The sequence below is a fragment of the Balearica regulorum genome, chromosome 5, assembly GCF_011004875.1.
Source record: "Balearica regulorum gibbericeps isolate bBalReg1 chromosome 5, bBalReg1.pri, whole genome shotgun sequence".
NCBI classification, from domain to species: Eukaryota; Metazoa; Chordata; class Aves; order Gruiformes; family Gruidae; genus Balearica; species Balearica regulorum.
In genome coordinates this window covers 45,885,337-45,911,900 of record NC_046188.1, presented here as the reverse complement: position 1 = coordinate 45,911,900, position 26,564 = coordinate 45,885,337, and the positions used below count along the sequence as shown (strand labels likewise).

Below are 26,564 nucleotides of genomic sequence, written 5' to 3'. Positions count from 1 at the left end.
GTTGCTCTTTACTTTTTTTTTTTTTTTTTCATACAGTAGTCACGGATCACAGTGTTATTACAGACTGGAGAATGGGTTTTATTAGGTATCGATTTAATGAGATGAAAATTTTTTTCGAATTTCACCTTTTAAAAATATGGTGTGGCTTCTTTGGTTTTTGTTTTTGTTTTTTAATTTCTAGTTGTCACCAGTGGTGCCATCTTTCTTTTTGTGCTCAGTTCCAAGGAAATAAAATACACTTGGTTAAGTATGAGCCCAGTGTTGCTGGGCTTGGATGTACAACATTGCAAAAGACGAACTTTAGCTCCTTCTGCAAAATATTGGGGTTTGAAAGAAAGAAAATTACTTTTAATTCTTGGCAAATACATTGGCACAGGCCTGATTTCTAGCATTATACGTACAAGTTTCATATATGCAGGAAATCTGCACATGAAATGTAGCACTTGCAAGTATCTGTGTATCTGAAATATTTAAAAATTTTGTCTAAAACTAGTTCTGGGGAGTTCCTAGCTTCTAAAGTTAGGTTGGATTTGAATCTTCCTTACTTGACTGATGTTCCGTGCTGCACCGCCTGTCATTGTGTAATGCTGCCTCTCTGTTTCTGCAATGCTGCACTGGTGATTCAAAAGCTTCAGCACCTATGACACTAACTGCCCATCTGCATCCTTCTACATACAGATTGCCTGATCCACAGCGGACTCACGTGATGTGGGGAATAAGCAAGGTGAGTGCTAGTGGCCATCACGCCGTGGCTTCCTGGCTGGTAGGGTTGGCCTGGTGTCCTCAGGTTCCTCGTGCTGGAAAGAACAAGGCAGTAGTAATAGCATCCCAGTCTTAATAAAGTAATAAAGTAGTCTCTCTGTGTCTTCTGCAGGATTTTGCTGTCTCTGGGATTCGTTTTGGTACTTTATATACAGAGAACCAAGATGTTGCTAATGCAGTGGCTTCTTTGTGTTATTTCCATGGGGTCTGTGGACCTGTCCAGCACAAGGTTGCCCAGCTCCTTAGAGACAGAGGTGAGTCAGTAGCTCCACGTATGATCCTCTGCTGTTCTGTGTGTCCTGGTACCCAGGGGATCCCCTCCCCTTACTTTCCCAAGTGGTCTCCTGTTTGTACAGCTAAATCGACAGTCTTCTGTAATCCCAAAGGTGCCCATTTAACATGAGGCTGACAGTTCTACAGAAAAGAACCATTTCTGCAGAGCTCCTGATCAGCAGAATTAGAGGAGCAGCTTTGAAGAAGTGCAATAGCTATTTGTATAGAAATAGCCAGTGTTGTGTAGAACCAGCTGAGCGGAAACAAAGAATACAGGCTTGTGGACGAAGGAAATGGAACTGGATTTCTAGCTTTGCCTGGATGGAGTGCTAACAGTCCACAACAATCGAGAGCTATGAATGTAGGGAAACTTCCTCAGGAAGGTAAAGAACATATTCTTCTGCACAGCCATGAAACTGCTAAATAGTTCTTGTGCCTCTTTTTGCTATGTGAGGAAACAGAAAACAAAAACAGGAGATGAAGGGTGAAATGGAAAAAGGCACTGTGAGTGTCTTGGAAACTTGAACAGATCTAAACTCTTTCTCAGTTTGTGGTTTTTGTGTTCTTTTTTCTTCTTCTTCTGGTCAGACTGGATCAACCAGGTGTACCTGAGGGCCAACCATGCCCGCCTAAAAGCTGCCCATACGTATGTGACAGATGAGCTGAAGACACTTGGGGTTCCTTTTCTCAACCGCAATGCAGGCTTCTTTGTCTGGATTGATTTCCGAAAGGTTGGTAGTCTTAGGAAGGGAGGCTTCTCCTGGGATGAGGGCAGGTACCTGGTGCATTTGTGTCTAGAGGAAAGCTTAATATTGTGATAAGCATTTTGTTTTAACAAATCTGTTGTCTGATGAGCAGAGGGAAGGGCTGCCTGGTATTTCTGTCCGTTCTTTTCCTTTCGTCTGTCTGTGCATTTCCCTCCTTGCAGGAATCTTACTGCTCTCAAGCTACTTTCCTCCCCATTTCTTCCTTTATATCACAACTGCTGTACTCCAGAGGTAAAAGGTGTCTCCCCTGGCCTTTGCAGACCTCATGGGAATCACAAATTCATGAGGATCTTGGTGAGTTAGCCTATATGTTACTAACCTTTGGCCCTTCTGCTGACTCTCTTAGTACCTTAGGACAGGCACGTTTGAGGAGGAGATGCTGCTCTGGAGGCGTTTTCTGGATAACAAGGTCCTCCTGTCCTGCGGTAAAGCTTTTGAATGCAGTGAACCGGGATGGTTCCGCATCATATTTGCTGACAAGACCCACCGGCTACAGTTAGGTGAGTAATGTTTTCTTCTCTTTTTCTTCCCACCTGAATTTCTGCAGCACTGTTTCTTCATCTCCTTAATCTTAAACTTATCCTATTATTATTATTATCATCTTGTCTTCTTCATTCTTCCTCCCTTTCCTTCCATCCTCCAAATTTTTTCTGGATCTGACCAATCTGGGGATGCTTGTGGGTAAACTAATCCACTAGTGTTTCTCCTCCTTATACCACTGCAGGTATGCAACGGATCCGCAAAGTTTTGGAAGAGCGGGAGCAGGAGATACTGGCTGAGGAGAAGGAGCAGCCTTGTCAGTCAGATCAGGATGGCAAAGCAGATAGCACAGATGAAGTCATATTTGTGTCCCGCCACCAGGAGCCTACCTGTGCCAGTAGCTCCAACCTTGGTGACCTCATTGGCCTCCTGCAGCAACAGATGCGTTCATCTGACTGGCTACAGAAAAATACAGCCGAGCAGTTTGCACAGGAAAAGCCAGAGATCTACGATGTATTCAGCAAACTGGTGGGGAAGCAGTAGGGGTCAGTGTGCCTTCAGGGGGTGTCCTGAGCAATGACTGACCCTGGACCCCTAACAGCTCAGCAGTGACTTCCAGCAAATAATATATTTTCTGTATAGCAAGAAAATCACTTTGTAAAATCCCTCCTCTCCCCCCCTGTTTGAGATCTCTTAATTTGTATTATATAGGTGCATTCCTTGGACTGGGGTGAAAGTGGGGAATGGCGGGGGTCATGTTCGCCTGCTGCCCCCTGTCCTGCGGCATCATTGTATTTTGTATTTCATTTCTAATGAATAAGCTCTTAACTCTCTTACAAGGTCCTGTGATGTCATTTTTTTATGCTTCTTATTTCACACTTTCCAGGAAGACAGAGGCTTGAGATTGTTAAAATGTGTAAAGTTTCCCTTTTCCCAAATGATGATCAGATGTAACTAACTATTTTTGGGCCAGAAGATGACTGCTTTTATAAAGAGGTGTTTTTGGGAGATAGAACCCAGTGTCAGCCCTAACTTAGCCTCAGCAAAGAGTAAATAAGCATGTGTACAGGTTCATCTGCATGGGTGAGGCTCCTAGGACTGTGGTTACCTAGTCTGAGTTCTGTGAAGCTTTTCATATTGAGCTGGTTTCCAGTCTAACCTCAGATCAGACAGTATACAACACTCTAGGTTGGTGAAATGCCCGTTTTTGTTTCTATCTTTCTTTTTTGTATTCATATAAATAAACAGCATCCATTGACCTCTTGACACAGTGTCCACAAAGAGCTAAGAATAGAGAACCGATTGATAGTAGATGTTCTTTCTGCAGCCTTCCTATTCCTGGAAGTTCATCCCTTCTGGTTAGCAGTGAGGTATATTGGCAGGACAATGCAGAGAATGCTGCTTCTGCCACAGTGCTGCGTGTACCTCCTTTAAGCCCACAGGCTTCCAAGGTGGCACCTTCCACCGTTATTAGGGTAACTAAGGCATTTTTTTAGCTATGTTTGTCAATTTGCAGGGTCATTTTTTGACTAAATGGTATTCTCCTCTCTTTCTTCTCCTTTCCATTTTAAAAGACACTGTTTCCTCTATGATGGTGATAAAGTATTTCAGTTGGAAAGCTTCTTTCATAGATACAAAGCTCTCTAATTTCTGGTACTATAAAATTTTAGGTATCTTAAGGGACTTTAAACTTGTCTTTCTGCATATATATTAATCCAGAGTTCAAGGAAATTGCCCATGAAAACTGAATAGAAGTGTGCCTTTTTCCTCCTGTAATTTGTTCTAATAGTAAGCAAGTTTCATCCTGGTGGCGTTATGAAATCTGTTTATATAATGAGTTAGAGAGGAGAAAGATAAAATTTAGGCTAACTTCTGTGCTGTCAAAGCAGCTGGAATTTGCTGATCACAAGTGAAGAACCATCTTCTATTCTTCTGATCAAGCCTCCAATATGAAATTGGAAAGGCACGGAAAAAATCCTTGGTCCCATGAAAAACATGCATCTTGCTTAGATTTCTTCTCTGTAGATCATGTAAGAGAAAGGTAGTATTGAGAGTTAACAGAAAATTCAGATTATTCTTTGGTTCAATCTTCAGGTAAAACAGCTTTCATTTTACAGTTACTTTGTGAGGTGGGATGTCAGCGATCGATGGCTCACAGCGGTACCATTGTGGCTTTGTTGGGTTTGTTCTTGGGCATCATAGATTTGGGCAGATGGGCATGTCATAATGAGTGATAAAAACATATGTCTATATCATAAACCAAATTACCAAAGCGTAGGTAGCAAATAATGCGACTGCACTTTGGTGAGGTGATGGTGGAGAATTGCCTCGACAGTGAGAAGGAGAGTCTGACCAGTGGCTGAGGAGAAGATAGTGCTGCATCTGGTGGCTGTTAGAAGTAACCGGTCCCTCTCTCAGATGCCAGCGATGAGGCAGGGTTGGTGAGGTGATTGTTAAGATGACTATGAGGGATAGTTATAAGCATCATATTTGCTTATTAGTTTGGCATTTGTCCATGTACAGTATTTTTAAGTACATTGATTATTATAATTTATTTGCCATTTGCTCTTGGGTTTCTACAAAGAAAGTTGTAGCACAGGACAGGTCTTAATGGAATGGGAGGTGAGATGTACAGCCAAAACACAAATGGATTTACTCATTTGCCCCCTCTTATTTATGTATCCCAAGGAGGGTCTCAGCAACAAAAATTGAGGGAGAAAGCTCTTTGAAGACCAGGTAAGACTGTATAGGCATTAGTTGAAGCGGTGTTTCAGGGGATTCCTTTATCAAACTCAACCCATTAATTGCTCCTCCTTTTCTTTCGGTCTTCTGGTCACTCCTATGGTTGGAGTATGTTAATATAAAATAGTAACAATTAATATAATAAGGTTTTCACCTGTAGATGTTTACCACTCAGTGGGTTTATCGTACTGTCTCTGTGTGGAAGCAGCTAGAAAAGCACACCTCTGTGTGGGAAAGAGGGTATAATATGCTTTCAAAATCCTCACAGCTAATACATTATGGCCCACAGTCACTTCCATCTGAGCTTGCTGTAACTCAAAATAACAGGACAGATACACACTTTGTTGAATGGAATATTTTCCATGGGGTTTCTTCAGATTTAACACCTGTCTGAGAAGCTCTCCACTGAGGAATTTTAATTTGGTCACAGGAACTCAAAATATCTGGAAATGAGGCTAGAGAGAAATACGATGTTATAAGTCTGCTGTTGGAAAAAGCAACATTTGTTTTGACTGTATAAACCCCATAAATTTTTAAAATGGCCTTTACTGGTTGAAAAGAATTGGTAAACATTTAGAAAGTCCTGTGTATAACTATATGGAAGTTAAATCAACTCTTATTTGCTGTAAGAATACCCTGACAGAAAAAACACAGGCTCTGCCTGTAGAAATTGTTTGTTCTTTCTGCTACCTCCATGTTAGCTGCTCTCTCTGCTCACTATTTCTCATCATTGTTATTAATGGTCTTCCTGTGTGGCAGATCTCTACAGGAAAAACAAAAAAAATTGCCAGAGAAATGATTAAGGACTGTCCCCCTTTCCCCCCTCCCCCCCCCCCCCCCCCCCCATTTCTCCCTTTTACCAGTTTGTCAAGCAATAGGCAAACAGAGCAGTACCTGAAATGATCATAGAATCATGGAATTGTTTAGGTTGGAAAAGACCTTTTAGATCATTGAATGCAACTCTCAACCTGACCCTGCCAAGTCAACCATAAAGCTACGTCCCTAAGGGCCACATCTACACGTCTTTGAAATACCTCCAGGGATGGTGACTCAACCACTTCCCTGGGCAGCCTGTTCCAGTGCTTGACAACCCTTTCGGGGAAGACATTTTTCCTCAGATCCAATCTAAACCTCCCCTGGCACGACTTCAGGCCATTTCCTCTCATGCTATCACTTGCTACTTGGGAAAAAAGGCACCCACCTTGCTACAACCTCCTTTCAGGGAGATGTAGAGAGCGAGAAGGTCTCCCCTCAGCCTCCTCTTCTCCAGGCTAAATAACCCCTGTTCTCTCAGCCGCTCCTCGTAAGCCTTGTGCTCTAGATCCTTCACCAACTTTGTTGCCCTTCTCTGCATGCACTCCAGCACCTCAATGTCTGTCTTGTAGCCCCAAAACTGAACACAGTACTCAAGGTGCAGCCTCACCAATGCTGAGTACAGGGGGATGATCACTTTCCTGGTCCTGCTGGCCACACTATTTCTGACACAAGCCAGGATGCAGTTGGCCTTCTTGGCCACCCAGGCACACTGCTGCCTCATGTCCAGATGGCTGTTGACCAACACCCCCAGGTCCTTTTCCACCAGGCAGCTTTCCAGCCACTCTTCCCCAAGCCTGCAGCATTGCATGGGGCTGTTGTGACCCAGGTGCAGGACCTGGCACTGAGCCTTGTTGAACCTCATATAACTGGCCTCGGCCCACAGATCCAGCCTGTCCAGATCCCTCTGTAGAGCCTTCCTACCCTCAAGCAGATCAACACTCCACCTAACTTGATGTTGCCTGCAAACTGACTGAGGGTGTACTTGATCCCCTTGTCCAAATCATTGATAAAGACATTAAAGAGAACTGGCCCCAGTACTGAGCCCTGGGGAACACCACTGGTGACTGGCCGCCAACTGGATTTAACTCCATTCACCACAACTCTTTGGGCTCAGCCATAAAGCCAGTTTTTTACCCAGCAAAGCGTATGCCCATCCAAGCCCTGAGCAGCCAGTTTCTCCAGAAGAATGATGAGGCTAGTCAGATTTATATTTTTAAAATTTGCTGTATTTTGTCTAAAATAAGAAACGCAATCAAGATAACACTGTGCCTTCATTGCTTGTGTCCGCTGTAATTAAACAGGATGATAAAATCCACTTTGCATAGAATTTTTGTGTTCAGGTTATAAATCATTTGAGCACAGAGAGGATCCTAGATGATTTGACAGTCTTTGCCATGTTCCAGTCTCTCTCTTTTTCCTTCTTTTCTCTCTGCTCCAGAGAAATGTTCAGCTTTTTCAGGTGGGAATTTCCCATACAGCACAGCTCTTGGTCATAGAAACTTCCCTAACATACTTTTCAAGTCTACCCTTGATGTGTCCATGTTTGTGGGAGGGAAGAATCTATGAATGTCCAATGCATTAACCTGTGTTACACTGCAGTTAAGCAAACAGCATAGATGGGGCCCATTCTAAATATTTATGAAGGATCATGCACACTTAAGGAATGAATCTGGGAAGATGAGTTTTCCCTTACAGAAATTGAATAGATCCCAAGCAAGATATCTGTAAGGGAAAACATTCACTAAAAGCTTAATAGTTCTCTACCTTAACTGAAAAAAGGCAGCTGCTCAAAAGTACTGTATGATAGATTTTTTTTCCTAAATAAATGCTAATACGTTAATTGTTGTCTTTCTCTGTTAGAATGCATCCAACAGAGCATGCAGCTGAGCTGACTGCTGTGTGCTCCCTCCCCATCGCCAAAACCACCCAGTTTCTTAAAACCTGCCTTGGGGTCAAATTATCATTTATATTGACAATTGCTCTGCAGTCCTCCTCCAGTTACTTGGTTACAGAATCCTTCTGTCGCTCTCGTGCTGCTGGCAGAGTGGTGATGTCATTTCATCAGCGAGATGGTGGCACACAAGAGCTGGATATAAAAACCTTCTCATGGAGGAAGCTACATGAATCACCCCTCAAAAAATTCTGCATCTCAAGTATCAGGTCTGCAAAAGGGTAAAGCTGCTTTTGCACTTTTAATTGTATATGCAGCTTTTTTTGTAAGATTGGCTGACATAATGGGATTGTTTTGGTTCTTTCTGTAGCAGTTCAGTCTGCATCATGAAGAACAGGGCACGGTAACCTGCAAGGATATATATATGCACAAAGAGATGTGTATTCCATCTGAGAAAATCAGAGTGGCAAGATACACTCGTTCTTCATTCCAATTAATGCTTTATTTATTGCTAACTTACATAAAACACTGGCAACCAACTGATGACAAGATCCTAGATTATCTGCAGCCAACAAATGTACTAAAGAGTCTGAGATGGTTATAAATACTCTACTTTTTGTCCTCAGTTTGCCCGGATTGGTTATTTTTAGCAAATAGCCAGTCGACCTTATCAAAATGAAGAATCAAAAATAGTCTGGAAAAACACTGCAAGGAAAGGCTATTTTTAGGTCTCTGTCTATTCCCTGCTGCTATTCAGCAAGGTCTGATGGCAAAGCTCATGCACGAGCACTTGGTTATTCTAGGCGAACGCTTGTCATGACCTGTTCTTTCCCTGAATACCTCACTTCAGAAAGCATCCAATTAATTAAAGATTAATGCATCTGCAAACCGTGACAGCTGAAAGCTTTAGTGGGGGGTGAGGGGTAGTACACTGACAGAGCGTTTCTATCTGCATGTTTCTGCCATATTACAGTTTCATTGAAGGGAACACTTGCCTAACTGAATATCCTCACGTCTCACATCCTTCAATGTAAGTTATAGCAGCAGACCTCCAAAGTATATTTACATTTATTTTTCCCTTAAATTCAGGAAAGCAGTAGAGGATGTAGACTTACAGCCATCAGGCAGATCACTGTATTGACCAGTGGCATCAGTCACAAACCAGCAGCACTGGAGGTGTACGATGGACTGGCTCAAGAGACAAAACTGTGCAATGGGCTGCTAGACACAGTTTATGGATCAGACTAATTATAAACTCAAGTGATATAAATGAGGACATCATTTGGTTGTAAGACATAAACCAAAACAGTGAACCAAGGCAATGACCTGGCTGTTATAATATTCTGCTTTTTCTTACATTAGAAACTCTTTAATTTAGTCCAATACCTTATATATTGCTAGTAGCCATTAACAATTTTTTTTGAGCTATGATTTCTTAGTTATGCTATGCCAAACATAAAAGATGTCCCCAAGACATTAGTTTTCCCCTTCATATTTGCCTTTTCAAATTATCTCCTTTTACTATAAAGGTGTTTTCAGAATGTGCTTCCAGCACCGACTGCATAAGGTGCACCATAACCTCACATGCAGCTGCTTTATGAGACACAGTATCAGAAGGGTCTCTGAGTGTTTCTTTCTCTTCTGTATACTGATCATGCCAGCAGAAAATATATGATGCAGGCAAATGTACGGAGTGATGGTAAAGCCCTTAAAAACAAATTCCCAGATGACCCCTGAAGAGTCATATAAGGTAGGACATAAAAGGGCAAAGCAAAGAGAGGTAAAATGTCTGATTTCTCTTGTGCATTTATAAAAATTGATAGCCTGTTATCCAGATGCTGATGAATATTTTTACAAGCTATAAATGGCAACCTGGAGTCTAAAAATAGACGCTGTGCTGCAGACTTGTCTGGCTTAGCTACATCACTAGAATATAAACAGGCTCCCTGATGTGGTTTCAGGGAAATCTCTATCAGAGCAGACTACATCCTCCATTTTTCTTGCTATTTTGAAATCAAATAGCTGATGCTGCTTGCATGTCTTCAATTCTACCTTTTAATAAAATTGCACTGCTTTCCAAATTTTCCTACATGGATGAAATGATCATCAAGCCTCCATGAATATTTCAGCTACAATTGATTCGATGCACTTTCTTCTCCCTGACAGAGCAGGGAGGCAGAGGAACCGCCTGTGGGCACTGCATGGGCTGGCGCAGGCTGCACTCAGTGGCCCCCGGCCCCCCCCAGCCGCACGTGGAACAGCCAGTGTCCCCATCATGCGACAGGGCTGTGCATCCCCCTCCCCAGCTCAGTCACATCCAGGCTCATGCTGATGAGATCCACACCATTGCTGCAGAGATCTACGCGCTCATCCCAGCAGCCCCAGCACGAATGGTGCCTCTTCCAATTCATAAAAGTGGACACTGTCCAGTCACCCTCCAGAAGGAGAATTCCTGCCTCTCGTTTATGAATGGGGCAGCTTGCAGCAATTTCAAGCTGATGGGTTCAAACCAGAAACATCATATGCTCTAACAAACCCTAGTAACTTGCACTAGGGAGGAGGAAAAAGCCAGTACCAGCTCAGAAGAGACACTTTAAGATTTGAGTCCTTTCTGCTATCGGCTTTGAATGTCACAGACAGGATGAAGCAGTTAGCAGTGAGCCTGAGGAGAGTGCTACATCACCTGCTATGCAACGTGTGTTAGAAGAGGTTGAGAGAAAGACAAGAAAGCACTGCAGTGACAGCATTTCTCCTTTCTTGTGAGAGTACTGAGCTGTCTCTGTGCGTGCATGTGGACGGCTTTGCAGAAAGTGGTTTTCCCAAGGGCAGGTGAAGTGAAAGAGAACTAACCCATTGCTGACAGTCAAGACTCCTTAAGAACACTGTACTCTGTGTGTGAGAGAGAGAGAGAGAGACTCAGTTTAGACAGGTGCAAACCCCCATCCTTTCACAGATATACATCATAGGATAGTACACCATTGTAGGTAAGATACAAATATATAAAAATGGATACAAGAAAAATTGAAGAGGGGAGTAATACATTTCAGGCCAGCAAAAGCTGACACTGTGAGATACACGTGTTAGGAGTCTTTTAAACAACCGAGGATTACAGGATAAGACCAGATCTGGCCTGTCTCCCCATCCTGCATGCCTTGTATCCCAGGCAGCAGAGAGCAGGTAGCAGACTGGAGATGCTTCTGGCCCAGAAGTCAGGCAGCTGAAGGGGCTGCAGCAGGAGAAGTTAACATGGCAGGACACTGCTGAGCTCTGGTAGTTCCATGGCTGCTGCAACGTGCCCTAGAGTCCTGCAGCTTTACTAAACAGAGGACTTGCTCCTCAAACAGCCCGTATCTGTCTTCATATTGGCAGAAGAGTAGAGACAGTAAACAAGTGAGAACTGTTTACAGGTGGGAGATGTAAAGAAGTCCTTTTTTTTCACCTCAGTGGCACTGAACATACTCAGGGTCTGCTGGTATCAGCTCAGAGAGCAGGAAAAGGTGAAGAACATGGGTGACACATGCAGGGACACTACACTGGTACTGCTGAAACGTCTCTGCTGCGTGGTTGCAGCATGTGTGGTTCAGCAGCAGCATCTTACCTACTTTTTTTTTTTTTTCCCCAAAGGGTCAGTTTGCCTACAAACAAAGTCATCTCCCGTTTTTGGGAGTGAAACTGATGTCTGTGATTCTGGCACAGCTGGAGTTTTGTGCAACAAATTTGTCCTGCTCTGTCTTCTGTCAGCAGAGGGGTTGGTTCAAGTTAGAGTTTGGGAAAGGTATGGGTTTGGAGTTTTTTTCTCACTGAAGTAGTGTGATCCAGCAGGTTGGAAAGTGACAGGTGACCCAAAAGTCCTCAGTCAATGAGAAAGCCCAAAACAGTTTTGGAAAGGTGCAAAGAACTGGAAGTGAGCCAGGAATGCAAATGTATAGAAAAATGGGGGGGTGGTGGCTCATCGGTACAGATTTTGTGCACCCAGATGAACACTACCATTGCCCCAGCACCCCTTCTGACCGGGGAGGTGCCCCTTCGGTGGGAAGAGGCCTTCCGGAATCCTGCAGCAGGGCTTCTCTCACCGGGGGGGGGGCTAAATCCGGCACAGTGCTGGAAGGAAAATCACCAACAGTCAAGAAAACTCCCCAAAATGTAAAGCTGGCTTCAGAGGGGAGCCAGGGCCAGGAGCCAGCACAGTGCGTCATGGCTGTACATGGGCGTAGCACCTGGGGCTGTGGAGGCAGGAAGGTGAGGTAGGACTGGAGGAGAGGGCATGGCCTTGGCCTGGAAAGGTTTGCAGTTTGAAAACGCCGGTTTTCTTCCCTAAAATGGGGCTAAAGTCCCAGCTCAATTCAAAAGGGTGTTAAACCCCCGCACCCGGCGGGTGTTGGCAGGGCCTCGACTGCCGGGCAGCATGGTGGTCTTGCCTTGCCTTGCCTGGCCTGGCCCGGCCCGGCCTGGCGCCGTAGCCCGCACTGGGGCCGCACCGGGCCGTGACCTCCCCCCGCAGCGCCGCCCTCCCGCCGCGGCGGGGCGCCTTTCGCGGTGGCGCTGCCGGGCCGTGACGCTCTTCGGTCGCCGCTGGGTAGCGGCGCCGGCGGGTCGTGCGCCTGCGCACGCCGCCCCTGCCAGGCCGGGAGGCGGTGGCGGCGGCAGGAGGGGCTGGCGGCGGCGGCGGTGGCTGGCGGCGGCGGTGGCTGCCGGGCGAGCCCCGCTCCGTGCGGCCGCCAGCGAGCTGGCGGCGCGGGCGGTGGGGCCCGAGCGACTACGGGCGGAGGTGAGTCTGGGCGGCAGGCGGCGGGAGGTTGCGGCTCGCTCTGGCTCGGCCCCGTGTGGGGAGGCCGGGCTGGGCTGGGCTGTCGCGGGTGTTGCCGGCAGCCCCGGCCGTGCCGCCGCTCCGGCGGGCCGTGTCTCCTGCCCCTTGCCCGCGGCGGCAGTTCCGTCCGCTGGGCTGCTGCGGGTGGGCAAGGAAAGCAGGAGGTGGGGGAGCCGCGGAGGGCCGAGCTCCTGCCGGTTGTGTTCCGGGCAGCGCGGCGCCCGGATCAGCTTGGGCCCTCCCGAGCCTGTGGCGGCCCTCGACAGGCGGCTGTTACCGTGTCTGTTGCATCCCGGAATCTTTTTGCCACCTGTTTAGCTGCTCTGTCTCGTTCCTGTTAATTCTAATACTCTAAATGCTAGTTTGTGTGGCTGCAGGTTGCCCAAGTGTGCAGTATAAAAGTGATTAAGCGATTCCATGGATGGAGAGTTACATTTCATTGAGGTTTCCCCCCTCTTCCCGGGCTTGGGTCTAGACAGCTTTGCTGAGTGACTCAAATGCTTGCTGCAAATGTGTAATCTTTGTCATAGTGCAGGTGGTTCTGGCGCTATATTCAGGAAGGAGGAATAACGTGGTTAACTGTCAGAAACGTATGGAAAGTTTTTAGTTGCAAAACTGATAGTAACGTAGTATTCTGGCATCTGTCCTGATAACAGCATCACAGTATTGTCTTGTACAGTAGGCTCTAAAAGCTGTCTTCAGAATCAGAATGTGAATATATATTGATGAGAGCAACTGTTAAAAGTGGAATATTTACTAGTGTCTGAGATTATTTTTGTGCTGCTATGTGTAAGTGCAATCACTTCTTGTGTTAGCCACCCCATTCTAAGTCTTTTGTTAAGAGCTGCCAAATAAACATAATCCAATGTGTTATAAAGACCATTTAATGCCTTAATGATACTTCTTTTATTCATATATGTTGTCTACTGTACAGTTGACTGACAGACTTACTTTCTTGCTCTCAAAGCAAGAAAACATCCCATACGTCCAAAAGGAAAACATAATTATACCATTCACATTCTTCTTCAGGAGAAACATGCTTGCTACCTTTAAAAAGCTTCCACTGTGGAGAGTTCAGGTTGGAAGCTTTAGTTGAAAATCTACACAGGTTTTTGCATGCAACAAATAGGTGATTCTTCAATCTGTAGTTAATATAAATTGCCTCTCACAGGAACCACAATTCTGTGTGTAAAAACTTGTAAGAAACATCAAAGATGACAGTAGTTGTGTGACTCTGTGACACTTTATATTACATCATGTTTTTTACTACAAGTGTTATTCAGACTACAGTGAAGTATTATTTAAATGCTTTTGTTAATGTGGCTGCAGCAGCAGCTCACAAAACGCTTTTTTTCCCCGAAACCATGTTGACAAAGATGACAAATTAATTCCTTTTTCTTGCCAGAAGTAGTTTAGCATGATTCTAGTTGGATATGCTGGGGCTCCTGTAAAATTCAGTTTGAAAGCAACCTTTACAGTAGAAGCAGTATCATGATCCTAAGTTCTGTGTGATGCCCCTTTATAAGTCCTTTGTGTGGAGTATCCAGGTTGTTTCTCTTCACTTGTAGATGAGCATTTTATTTTTTTATTAGTATTCACTATGAATATACTTAGACGTAAGTGAAGTGGCACCTATGAGGACTCCCTGCATCTGCAGTGTTTGAGATTTCTTCTCCTCCCCTTGCTGCCTAAGCCATGGGCGCTTTTCTGACTTGTGGTTTTTAACTGGCCGACATCATTTCATTACAACCAGGCCCAGCATATCAGCCTCATGTTGTCCTTGCCAAGTGGCAGTCCCAGTTGACATCTTACATTCTGGTGGGACATGTGAGCATCTGAAGAAATTTTGCTGTAATCTGCTGAGGCAAAGAACCTCACTTGAAAGGGTTAACTGGATGTTTCTCTGTGTTGTGATAACTGTCTCTTCCAGAGTTCATCCTAAAACCTCTCTCTTTCTATTTTGTAGAGACAAGAGATAATTGATTCCATTATGTGTGCGTCAGCCAAATATAACACCCGGGGTCCAGCCCTCATCCCAAGAATGAAAACCAAGCATCGCATCTACTACATCACTCTCTTTTCCATAGTTCTGCTTGGCCTCATTGCCACAGGAATGTTCCAGTTCTGGCCTCACTCCATTGAGTCATCCAGTGACTGGACGGTTGAAAAACGCAGTGTCCATGATGTGCCTGTGGTCAAGCTTCCTGCTGATAGCCCCATTCCTGAGCGGGGGGACCTCAGCTGCAGGATGCACACCTGCTTCGATGTCTATCGATGTGGCTTCAATCCCAAAAACAAAATCAAGGTATACATCTACTCACTGAAAAAGTATGTGGATGAATATGGGACGTCGGTGAGCAACACCATTTCCAGGGAATACAATGAGCTGCTAACTGCCATCTCTGACAGTGAATTCTACACTGATGATGTCAATCGGGCCTGCCTTTTTGTGCCATCCATAGATGTCCTCAATCAGAATGCGCTCCGTATCAAGGAGACAGCTCAGGCTTTGGCACAGTTATCCAGGTACTTACTGAAACTTGAGTGTGTGAATTTAGAGAACACAAAGTGGAAAAAAACTAAGGTTAATGCTGGAGGGGAAGATGCAGTGAGTCGATGCCAGAGCTAGGCTTTGACAGAACGTACCATCCATACGTAGAGAACACCTTTCTAATTATTGTCTGTTTCTTCTTTTGCCTTAGGTGGGATCGAGGCACAAATCACTTGCTCTTCAATATGCTGCCTGGAGGGCCACCAGATTATAACACTGCTCTAGATGTTCCTAGAGATAGGTATGTGTTGTGCTGTGTTTGAATCCACAGATCTGGGTTTAAATGCCGTTGAAGAAGCAACAAGCTCAGAAGTGTAGCTGATAGCAAAGGGCATACTCCTTCATCTTTACGAAGCTGGAATATGACTTCATCTCTTCTCAAAAAAGGGAGGTAAAGAAGTCCCTGTCATATATAGGACAAGTGTTTGCTCCTGAAATCTGACAGTTTAGCCCCATCCTGGGGCTGGCAGCGTTTGCTCTTAACTGTTGAGCTTGCTGTAAGGACAGAGAATCTTGAGGTTAGACCTGTATCTTGTGTGTTACCGAACCTGAATGCTTTACAGAACATCCCATTTGATTTAAATTAGAAGTTCAAGATTGATTGTAGCTACAACTTTCTGATAGAAGTCAGATGCTTCGAGGGCATTTTAACGCAGCTGCTCTACTTGACAAAACTATGCTGAATTTCAATAGTTTTTGTTATCTTAACAATTACACCGTATTAGTAATTGACAAATGCGCTTAGTTATTCTCTGACAAGCGTGTTTTGAAAATATTTGTCAGAAACTTAAAAAGTGTGAATCCTGAGCTGACTTTTCACTCACAGAATAGTTTACTTTTGGAAGAGGAAAGGAGGTTGTAAGGCAAAGAAAATTGTAGTATGAGTAAGACAAACTTATTTAGCTTAGATACTGTTACTGAATATGTTTCTACTAGATTAGCCTATATGTGCTTAGTTCCGCTGAGTTAGGTCCCGTGTAACCTGTCCCTCCCTTGAAGGTCAAGGTTAACTTTCTTGTGCCAAATGTCAACAAAATCTTGCCCGAGATATGGGATCTTTGCTAAGATGATTGTGTATGGAGTATATCTTGATTTCTTTGCACAAAAGACGATTTAAAACATCCTTCAATGCCAGGACAGAACGTGTTTTTTCTGGACATGTTTAAAGAATAAGTTTACTCATTGTAATTACATCACTGACTGTGAGGTAAGGCTTTAGTTTTTTACTTCTCTGTACGAAATGTTATATGCATGTGAGTTAGCCTGAAGAGGGCAGTCAAACGTCATTCTTACATAACCGAACCCGTTAATCTGTTAGTAAATACTTGTATTTGTTATCTTAAGATTTATACTTCTTAGGGGGAATATTCATTTGACAATACTCTATTTAATGGAATGGACTGCTCTGGGACTGTGTGTTAGTGGATGCACGTGTCTTTCGAAGAAGTAAATTTATTAATTGAATGCAGTAGATTTCTTACACTGCACAATTTTAATTTTTTTTTTTTTTTTTACTTTTTTGTGTCAAATGTCCATTTATATTTGGCCTTATGTGTCTTGGCTTAATATGCAGGAAATGTACTATTTTGGTAGGTGTTTGTTCTAGGTGTTTGTCATGCTAACATGGAAAGCCAAGTAATTTGAATAAAAAAAAATCAAATCTTTTCTTGCATGCAGCTGTTGTTGTAGCTTGCCAAACTGACTCACCCTGCAGCTGTACAATCAGTAGCTGTAATACATAAGAGAGGCAATAACAGTGCTTGGGATGGAGAAAAGGTGGAAACTCCTTTTTGTAGGCAGCCAAAAGGTAGACTGTATTCAGTATAGTACAGAACCTGTACTACAGGTCACAGGTGCGAAGACAAAGGATCTGTGAAAAAGTCAATAGTGTGGACCTAGTCCTGGAAGGGCCCAAGTGGTGCAGTGTGAGGTTACAGTATGATTTTGGAGACCTCTGGAAATCTTAGGTTGTGTCTTACAGAACAAGCGACATGTGTGTGTTTTCTTAATTTGGGAACATCCACAGGTGTGACAGAATGGGTAGTTAACAAAGTGTGAAGGACAGTTGTTCATAGTGTCACAGGGTGAGAAGCTGCAGGCCAGTACGAAGGTATGTTGGCAGAGTTCAACTGGCTTTGAATGACTCGTCTGAACTGCACCAGTACAACTCCAGAAAGACTGGATTTGTGGGATTTTGTAGATCACTCATGAAATACACAGGTAATATTTGTGAAGTTTGCACAGGGAGTGTGGCCTGCCTTCTCAATTCAGCACATATTTGAGATCATACATAATTGAATGGTAGTGGATCATAGGGTTTGATAGAGTTGTGTTCTGTTGATTTGCTGCAGAATATGAATCCAGGTTAAATAAGATCTTTATACGCAAAGGGGAATTCAGTTATATGATATTTTTACATCTGGAAAAGTCTTTAGCTAAGTTACCTCACTAAGGGGTTGTTTGTTTGTTGAATCTTCAAACCCAACTTCCAAAGACAGTGTAAAAGTGCTTTATTCTATAATTTCAAAGATGGAAGTCTGCCTTATGGGCGTGGAGGCTATGTTGCTGGTATTAGCTGCTGTAACATATGTAATCTCCTGCCATAAAACTTAAATAAGCTCTTTATTATTGGTTAATAAGTGCTATTGAATTTGGTACAATAATGAGGATGAAAGGATTTCTTCTGTAAAGCTACTCTGTGGCTGTAGAATTGAACATATGAACTAAGACACTTTGTCATTCTGCTTCAGTTGATGAATTTAGTTTCACTGATTTGTGAAGTTCAGCAGGATGATGATGATGGCAGCTGGGCAGAAACATTTAGAGTACAGACCATTTGGGGCACTTTTTGGAGAGAAAGAAGGGTCAATATCTGAAAAGCAGTGAAAAGTTGCTCAGGAACAGGCTCATTTCTCACTGATCATTGCAATTTAAAGATTATCTTTCTTGAGTACATTAGGAGTTAATATCTCTCTTCCCTTATTGCACTGTACAATGAAAATCTGAGTGGAGTTATTTAACTGGTGTTGGTTCCCTGTGGGTTTATATAGGTAAAAATCTGCATGACACACACCTGCTTTCTCAGGGCTGATGAGGTGTTGTCATGTTTTCACCGGATCCAATTAAAACAATCTGGTTGTAGTTTCCTAATTAGGGGGGGTTAAAAAAAGAGGAGGGGGATATGAAGTGCAAGAACAGCAGTACCTACGCCAGTTTTTTCTCCCTGCTTGTAACTGAGTTAATATGGATAAGACATAGAACATGCAGCTTCAAGGGTGAGACCTGGTCATAGCAGCATTGTACATGTCATCAAAGCAAAGGAGCATTGGAAAGGAATCCAAAATAATCACTTAATTTGGAACATAAATTCTCACTCAGCATGTACTTGATTTATCATCCTGTTCTCAAGCTGATTTCTGCTCCTACTGTATTTTGTGTTCTGAGCGAAAGGTAATAAAGTGCAAGTCGTTTTGATTTTGTAGTTGTCATCAAGCTGAAATGCATCTCTAATCCAGAGCCTGGGATTTTCAAAGAGCTTCTTAAATGACAGTTAGGATTGCTTGCTTGAGTACTTGGGTGAAGTCACATTTATGGCAAAGTGCAATCGTGGTGTTTGAACACTGAACAACTGTGCTGCAGTTCAGAGCAGGAAGTGAAGTATCCTGTGGGACATCTGATGGGGGTTAGAATGGGCAGAACATACTGATGTTTATCCAGGGTGTCATGTTCTGATGGGAACAAATGATAGGTCTTGGATGATAATTAGGTATAAAGATAATCCATTGTATAACAGCTGTGGAAAAACTGCTTCTCCAAACACTGTACTAAGGATTTCATTCAGTGATATCTGAAAACAAGAATATCAGCTAATGGATTGTCAGTGCCTCTTCCAGTCTCACTTTAACTTTTTGTTCTCATGTGTCTATTCTTATTATTGATGAGACGTGTGCCTCCCCCCATCTGAACTGTGACAGTATGCACGCTTGTGATAATAAAGCTTTTGGCTGTAATCATAGCTGCTACAATGGGTACAGCTCCTCAAGATCCTTTCTGTAGTGCCTGGCGTAGTGGTATATTTGTGTTCTGCTTCTTTCCACAGAGGAGAGAAACTGCAATCAGAGAAATATTTTTCTCCAAACTACTTCATATGTTACCTTAAGCAGACCCACTATCCCTGGGGCAATTTAAAGTATAGCAATACCCTGCCGTTTACTGACAAAGGTCTGAAAGTTTGATCAGCTGAGAAGTCTCACTAAAGCAGCTGAATCTGAGCTTCTTTTGGAAATAAGATGATGTGTTTATGGTGCCACCTGGTCACTGGAAATGAAATGGCAACTGAAAAGCTCATGTCCTCTACTAGTGTATTTCAAAGAAGCCTGGTTTGGGATAGGAGATAGTAACAAGCCCATTTTTTTTTTCTGGCATTGTGAATGGTGCATTGCTTTCTTCTGTACACATTGTTCTGTCTCTTAAAGCTCTTCTGCGTGGTCCCATCTAGGAAAAGCCACAGACAATCAGGGTCATCCTGTTGGGAGGTTGAATTACATCTTAATTTATCAATCTTTGATGATTCCCATGCTCTCCCATCACTAAGTGTCCCAAGCAGCCTCTACTGTTGGAAGTTAGTTTTGTTTATAGCGTTTTGTGAAATATGAAAACAAAATAAATTTCGCTAGTTTGTATGATCACTTTGAAAATACAGTTGCAAATAACTACATTTTATTTTCCAGCCTGAGAAGTCTGGAGTTACCGTAAGCTGCCAAAATAATATGATATTGTACCTGGAGTTGTATCTGAAATATAGCTTGTCTCTAACACTTTGAGAGCTGTGCTGCGCCCTATTTTAGTGCAGGCATCAAGGAATATGTTAACTAGTATAAATAATTAAGAATATATTTCTTTAAATTAAAATTGACTTAGGACATGTAAGCTTGCAAAAGTGCAAAATTATCATTATGACTGGAATAGATTAAATTTCCCTATATTAATGCAAAAATGATCCTTTCCTTAGTGATCATATGCAATCGTAAGCATTCTGTTGATGCCTAGACCCAGTCTGGCAGTAAGCCCAGTTCACAAAAACTAAAGTGAACCTAAAAAATGCATGGAAAATGTCACTGACAAAAGTTGAGGGAAAAACTTGTCTCAGAGCATGCATCTTCTTAATGTTCTGGAAATGACAATCAGTAAACATGTCTGCTTGGAGTTTGAATGGTGTGCATACTCTATTTAAAGTCACTTTCTTGTATTTTTCAGAGCTCTGCTGGCTGGTGGAGGCTTCTCCACATGGACTTACCGGCAAGGCTATGATGTCAGTATTCCTGTTTACAGCCCGTTGTCGGGGGAAGTGGATCTGCCAGAAAGAGGACCAGGGTAAAGCAATTCCCATGAATTGGACAAAGTATATTCAATATCGTGTTTAATATTGATGCTGATAAAATATAAATACAGCTACTAACGTGTTGGTGGGCTTGGGCAACTTTATAAGAGTTGCTGGGCTCATGCATGGCTCTTGCTGTTAAAATATATGATGAGTCCAATGCTAATGGCCTTGGCTCATCTGCCAATGTGTGGTGTAGCTATGAATGGAGGATATTTTTTTAGAGTGATTCTTTTTTTCCCATTCCAGAAACTGAACTGTGAAATATGACAGTGTTTCTAGTAGAATTAGATTCAATGTTTCCAGTGAGTTGACAAGATACTTCAGATATAAATAAAAGTAGTTGTTAATATGTTTGGTTTCTTTAAGTAAAGCAAGGCGGTATTTCAAAGCAATATAGACTGCCTAATAAATGATTGCTTCAGACAATTTATTTGAGGATACTTAAAAGTGAAGTAATGGCAGAAGATTGCTATTGCGATGATAAATGAAGCGTGCTATACCTCCATTGTGACTTTAAAGAGAGAGAAGGGATCATGGAGATCAACATGAGTGCCTCAGTATCAGCCAGTGCAAACTTGGAATGAGTAACCAGAGAATTGGAACAAGGATGTGATCTTTACCTCTTACGTCTTATGTATACATTCTTTGTAAATCAGTTTAGATGGTTTTGTGGTTCTGAGGTCCTTTCAAAATGACATTGAGAATTTGGAACAAGAGAAACCTGTAAATACACCTCTGAAGGGAAGAAGTTCTTACGGAATGAATCTTGAGATTAGTGTGGTTAGCTCACGAAAACGAAGAATGAGAGCTGTTTGATTATGGGAATAGTTACATCCAGAGCTTAGAATACTGGGTTTTTTTTTTTTCTTTTTTAAAGTAATGTAGTAAGACACAAACACAAACAACCCCCCCAACCTTGTAGGTGGAAGTAAAGCACTAATTTTAACAGATAATGTAATTAGCCATTAAAATGAACTGCACTGGAAAGTGGTGGTTTCTCTAATCCGTTCATGTCTTCAGAACAAGAGTAGATAGAAGTCTGGAAGACATGTTTTAATTGATTATGAAAGACTGTGCTTTTAATATTTCATAAGCCTCTTAATTACACAGCTGAAAACATTTCACTGTAGCAAGCAAGGTCTTACCTCTGTTATGGTTTAAAAGATGGGGCTGAGGCAATGGGGGTAAATGACTTGTACACTGATTGTGAAGATCAAGTTTAGAAATGGAGAAATTTTAGGTCTTTTTTTTCTGACAGCATCCTGTGGAGAATATGAACTATTAAAGTTGAAAACTGATTGAAAGGGTCCTGCTGCTATCAGACACAAAAAATTATTGTACTTCGGCTTCAGTTGTCATCTCCTCTGGTAAGGGCAATGCTCTTGCTGTTGCTCTGGGCAGCTCCAAGTAAGATACCGCAGTCAGTCACAGGACAAACTTGTGCAGCAGTGATTTCTTTTGTTCACACACCTTTTTATGTTCCTGCTTGTGATGCTCCCGGATCAGGCCAGTGTAGGGGCATCTGGATGCCTCCCAGTTGATTCTTCATAGATCTTAAGTATTATTACAGTCCAAGACAGTGAAAGTGCACTTTGTATTTCATTTCTGCCTGGAAAGTATGAACATGATAATAGTCTTCAACATGTATAGAACCAATTGTAAAGAGAGATGCAGTCATAACGTTCATGTCCATGTAGTCAGCTAAATGCTGTATCTGGTTTTAGGTCAGATAAGGGAAACTGTTTTGTGGGAGCTGATGCAATGCATGAGTCTGCATTCAGTGAACGTGACTGGTGGAGCTTCCATGTTCTCCAAGTTGTGTTTGGTTTTGTTTGGGTTTTTTTTGTGAGGAACAGACTGTAGTCTCCGGAGTACCATCTAGTGGCCAGTTAGCATTACTAATTGAAATGCATTTGCAGGTTCGATTGCTTTGTGCAGGAGTGTGACAGGGGAATGATGCTTAGAATTTAGGCTTGTCTGGGATAAATTATTACATTCCAGTATGCTACTATGTTATTTCCTGGGAGCTGGAATGTACTTTCTTTTGTAGCAAGATTTGATAGCTAGATTTTCAGTGTCATAGGATGATGACAGTTTCAAGGCAAAATTTGGTTTTAAATGTATACACAAACAAACCATAATTTTTGGGTGGTTACAGGCATTTGTTATCACTCATTTGCAGCAGTGTTTCTTTTTTTTTTTAATGCAAATCCTTTTTTATTCCTCCTACAGAGCTGAACTGAGGGGTTTTGATTTACTCTGCTTTTTAGTTGGAGAGTTTAAAATATTTTAAATCCACCTCTGATAGAAGTATATTTTCTATAGAGCTGCTGGTAGCAAGTTGGTAGCAGCTGGAGGCTTGGGAAAAAAAGAATGTTTTAAAACGATTCTATGGAAGTCTCATCTGTTAATTGGAGCAACTAAAGTGACCAGCATGAAAATGAGTAGAAGAGGTGAGAAGAGCAGCCATAGAGGTCTGACTTTATAAAGTGTGTGTTTGTATGTGTTTTCTGAGCTGTAAATTAAAGATAGCATCACGTGGAGTAGAACTGGAATCCTAAGTGCAGGCTTTGTGTTTCCTGTGTTCTTTTGGCAGCGTGAGGGCAGGCAGTCGCTGTGTGTTCCTTTCAGTGGGGAGCGGTGGAACACTTTGACTTAGCTGACCCCTTTAAAAAGGAAACCAAAGTAGATCAGAATGAGTATAATAATTACATGACGTGCTATTTTCCAACATGAACATAACTTTTTGAAGCTGTGAGCACCTAATTTGAGACTGTATTCCTGTGTTACCTCCAATGTTAATTAGTATCTTGAAACACTTCAGTATTCATAGAGTCACAGAATCGTTTGGGTTGGAAGGGATGTTTAAAGGCCATCCTGTCCAACCCCCCCTGCAATGAGCAGGAACATCTTCAAGTATATCAGGTTGCTCAGAGCCCTGTCTAACCTGACTGTGAATGTTTCTGAGAATGGGACATCTACCACCCTTCTGGGAAACCTGTTCAGTGTTTCACCACCCTCATTGTAAAAATTTTTTTCTTATATCTAGTCTGAATTAACATCTAGTGTTAAGGCACATTTAAAATATTAGTGGGTTTTGGAACATGGTAGGAGTTGAGAGTGAATGGGATAACGGGCCTTCATCTTTGTCCTGGAAATGCTGTTTTATGTTGCCCAAAAGGGATAGAAGTGAATCACAGCTAAGGGTATGAGCTTGTCCTGGTTTTACTGTCACTATATCAAGGCTAAATAAGCACAGAGTAGCTGAGTTGTCAGTTCAACATCATTTTTCAATTAAAATTGATGAGAAAATACATGGGACGAGAAACTAGCAGCAGCATTCAGTGTCCTATCTATTTTTTTTTATAGTACACAAATACCAAACAAAAGAACAGACAATCCTGGCACCAGTAGCAAGCTGTTTTAATATGTAGCTAAATTATGTTTATTTCAGTTTATAATAGAGGTTATAATGCAAGTGCCTATTCTAATGTAATAAGCACTTTTTCCAAGTACAGATTTATTTGAAGTTGTAAATAATGCTGAGCCACTTACTATCCACGATTTAATTATATTGCATCATTACCCTTTGCAGCCTTGTCTGAAAATACAGTCTTGGCTGTGTGTCCACATTTAGTTAATCTTGCTCTGCTTTTCCCAGATGGAAGGAAATGTGTTCTAGAGCATCTTGGAAGTAAACTCACAGGCTGTCGGGTAACCTGGCTGTGGTTTCTTAGTCCTCGCAGGTATTTCATTCTGTCATCTCAAATGGCTCTGCACCCAGAATACCGGTCTGAGTTGGAAGCTCTTCAAGCTGAGAATGGGGAATCAGTGTTGATCCTAGACAAATGTACTAATTTGTCAGATGGGGTCCCTGCAGTTCGCAAACGCTGTCACAAGAATCAAGTTTTTGATTATCCTCAAGTGCTTCAGGTAAGGCGCTCTCTCCTGCAAACTTCTCTTCCCCTTGGTGACTGTCTTAGCTGTGGAGCTGTTCCTGTTTAACACTGGTAGGGTACTTCCTTGGTTTTAGCTAGCTTGCTGGCTGTGTTTTGTAACTGCATAATTCATTATGTTAGCTTGGATATTATACCCTAACTTTATTCTTATTTTTAGGAGAGTCAAGAGCTATGTACTCAAATTGATATGCAGACTACACTGCAATTTGAAAACACTGCTTATGTATTACAACTTTGTGAGATTGGTCATGATGGTCTTCTAGAAACACATGACAACATCGTGTAAACTTAAAAAATGATACAAAGATACTGCCAAATCCAGCAGGAATGGGAGGAGAACCTTTTGGAGGCCAGACAAAATTGTTCACTTTAAAATTGGGGAAGTACATTGGAATCTACACCCTCCAGAATAACTGGCAAAATAACCTTCAGCAGGCATGAATTTGGAATTGATTTCTCACATATGGCAGTCCAGGCCTTGCTTCTAGGCCTGAAGCTTGGAGTAGAGGATGGCTTTGTCAATTGGAGGGAAGATTAAAATGAACTTTAAAGAGCTTATGCGTGGATTTATTTTGGGGCAAAAAGAGCGCTACATTTAAGGAGAGTTGGTCAGATTATATTTCTTGTATGCAGCTTAGTAGTTAAACCCTACAAAATTCTCTGTGTAGATATGACAGACTGAGCTAGAAGGCTTGTCAGCATGCAGCTATGAAAACATCTAGGTGAGATGTGTTTCATGGCCTTCGCCCAACTTCCAGAGGCCTTTTGATGTGTCAGTGAAGATAAAACTAGATAGCGTTCTCAGACCCCTGTGCCTCTTGGCAATTCACTAACAGAGAGGTGCTTTGGCATGCAGTGTGGTGAAGTGAGTTATGCCATAGGCCACTGTGCTCCGTCTGTGGCCACCAACACATAATCTGTCTTTGAATTTCAGCAAATAATGATAAAATAACAAGCTGAGGAAAGGCGAAGTTCCCACCCCTCCTGTTGTGTTTTGTAGGAAATATGTTTAAAATTCCTTGTGGAGGAGGGGGGAGAGGGAGGAAAGGGTCATCCTGAGTCCTAAACTTTGAGCCAAAAGGAAAAAAAATTTGTTTGCTTTATTTCTTTATATATATAGACTGGATTGCTCAAGGATAGCAAGTCAGGGAATCTATATCTTGCCATATATGCTTTTATAACTCAGAAGAGAGCTGATACATGCTGAGATTGTTAAAAAACTTTCCTTTGCACAGCCCTGCATCTCTCTGTGGAATGTCTGGCTGATAACAGTGGTGATGCGAGGAGATGTATTTATAGTAACCTTTGTCTAGACAGGAAAAATGGTTATCTGGGCAGATGAGCATGTGTGTCCACATCTGGGCTTCTTTTTTTTTTCTTTCCCAGTCCTTACTAGAGTCTTTTCCACCTGCTGCTGTGTGATCTAGTGAGTCGGTAGTTAAAATGTGTGTTCATTCTCTCCACTCCTTCCATTTCCCATACCCTTCTTTTCCTTCTCTTCCTGTCTGAAAGTGGGAGGAAGGGGGACTGCGATCACAGTTCATCCTTTTCAGCGCTGCCTTTACAGGCTTCCTACTAGACAGACTCTTGGGCTTCTGGGTTGCTAATGCTTCCTGTTTGCAGTCTTCTCTTGGATGAGATTTTCAAGGCTTTTAGTACTCTATGGGTATGAACACAGGTCTTACGATTGCATTAGGAATCAAGTGAAGAGCCAGCAAACCCCTTTGTATTTCCTAGTTCCATTTTGATGTCTTGCTGCCCTGCTGAGCCTCCTGGCTCCTTTTCCTCAGGCCACATAATGCAAGCTGGAAAGATGTTTTCTTACCTATGCAAGTCCCTGTGTCAACTTTATAATTTTTCTTTCTTAGACTTAGGGATAATACTGACTTGGGCTTTTTCCTTGTTTGTGTAGCTGAACTCTACAAGCATTTATTTTGCGATCTTGCATCTGTAGCAAGATTCCTCAGTGTCAGTGAGAACTAAAGTCCCTATTTATAGGGTGAGTGCAGCAGAGTCAAGAAATCTCCTCTGCTGCAGTTTAAACTCATGGCTTTTTGTCTTGTATGTTGTGGACGTAAGTGGATTATATTCTTCCTTTTTACCACAACTTTTTATATCTTTGAAGCTCCCTTT

The 26,564-nt window shown here is 42.5% G+C and overlaps 2 protein-coding genes across 9 annotated transcripts in view; both read left to right on the top strand.

Moving 5' to 3' along the window:
• Positions 1–3,121, top strand: part of LOC104635345 (1-aminocyclopropane-1-carboxylate synthase-like protein 1) — a 28,398-nt gene extending 25,277 nt beyond the window's left edge. For all 7 annotated transcript variants that reach the window (XM_075754696.1, XM_075754695.1, XM_075754692.1 and 4 more), the window contains exons 11-15: positions 679–724; positions 875–1,016; positions 1,624–1,766; positions 2,149–2,302; positions 2,527–3,121. In XM_075754696.1, coding sequence (XP_075610811.1) covers positions 679–724; positions 875–1,016; positions 1,624–1,766; positions 2,149–2,302; positions 2,527–2,825 — 784 coding nt within the window. In that variant the 3' untranslated portion in view covers positions 2,826–3,121. The remainder of the gene's footprint in view (positions 1–678; positions 725–874; positions 1,017–1,623; positions 1,767–2,148; positions 2,303–2,526) is intronic.
• Positions 1–26,564, top strand: part of EXT2 (exostosin glycosyltransferase 2) — a 176,710-nt gene that overhangs the window by 79,333 nt on the left and 70,813 nt on the right. Inside the window, exons 2-6 of one of the 2 annotated variants that reach the window (XM_075754705.1) lie at positions 12,375–12,499; positions 14,505–15,064; positions 15,241–15,330; positions 20,346–20,462; positions 24,210–24,405. In XM_075754705.1, coding sequence (XP_075610820.1) covers positions 14,529–15,064; positions 15,241–15,330; positions 20,346–20,462; positions 24,210–24,405 — 939 coding nt within the window. In that variant the 5' untranslated portion in view covers positions 12,375–12,499; positions 14,505–14,528. Of the gene's footprint in view, positions 1–12,374; positions 12,500–14,504; positions 15,065–15,240; positions 15,331–20,345; positions 20,463–24,209; positions 24,406–26,564 lie in introns of those variants that run through there. The other variant, XM_075754704.1, reaches the window with a different exon arrangement.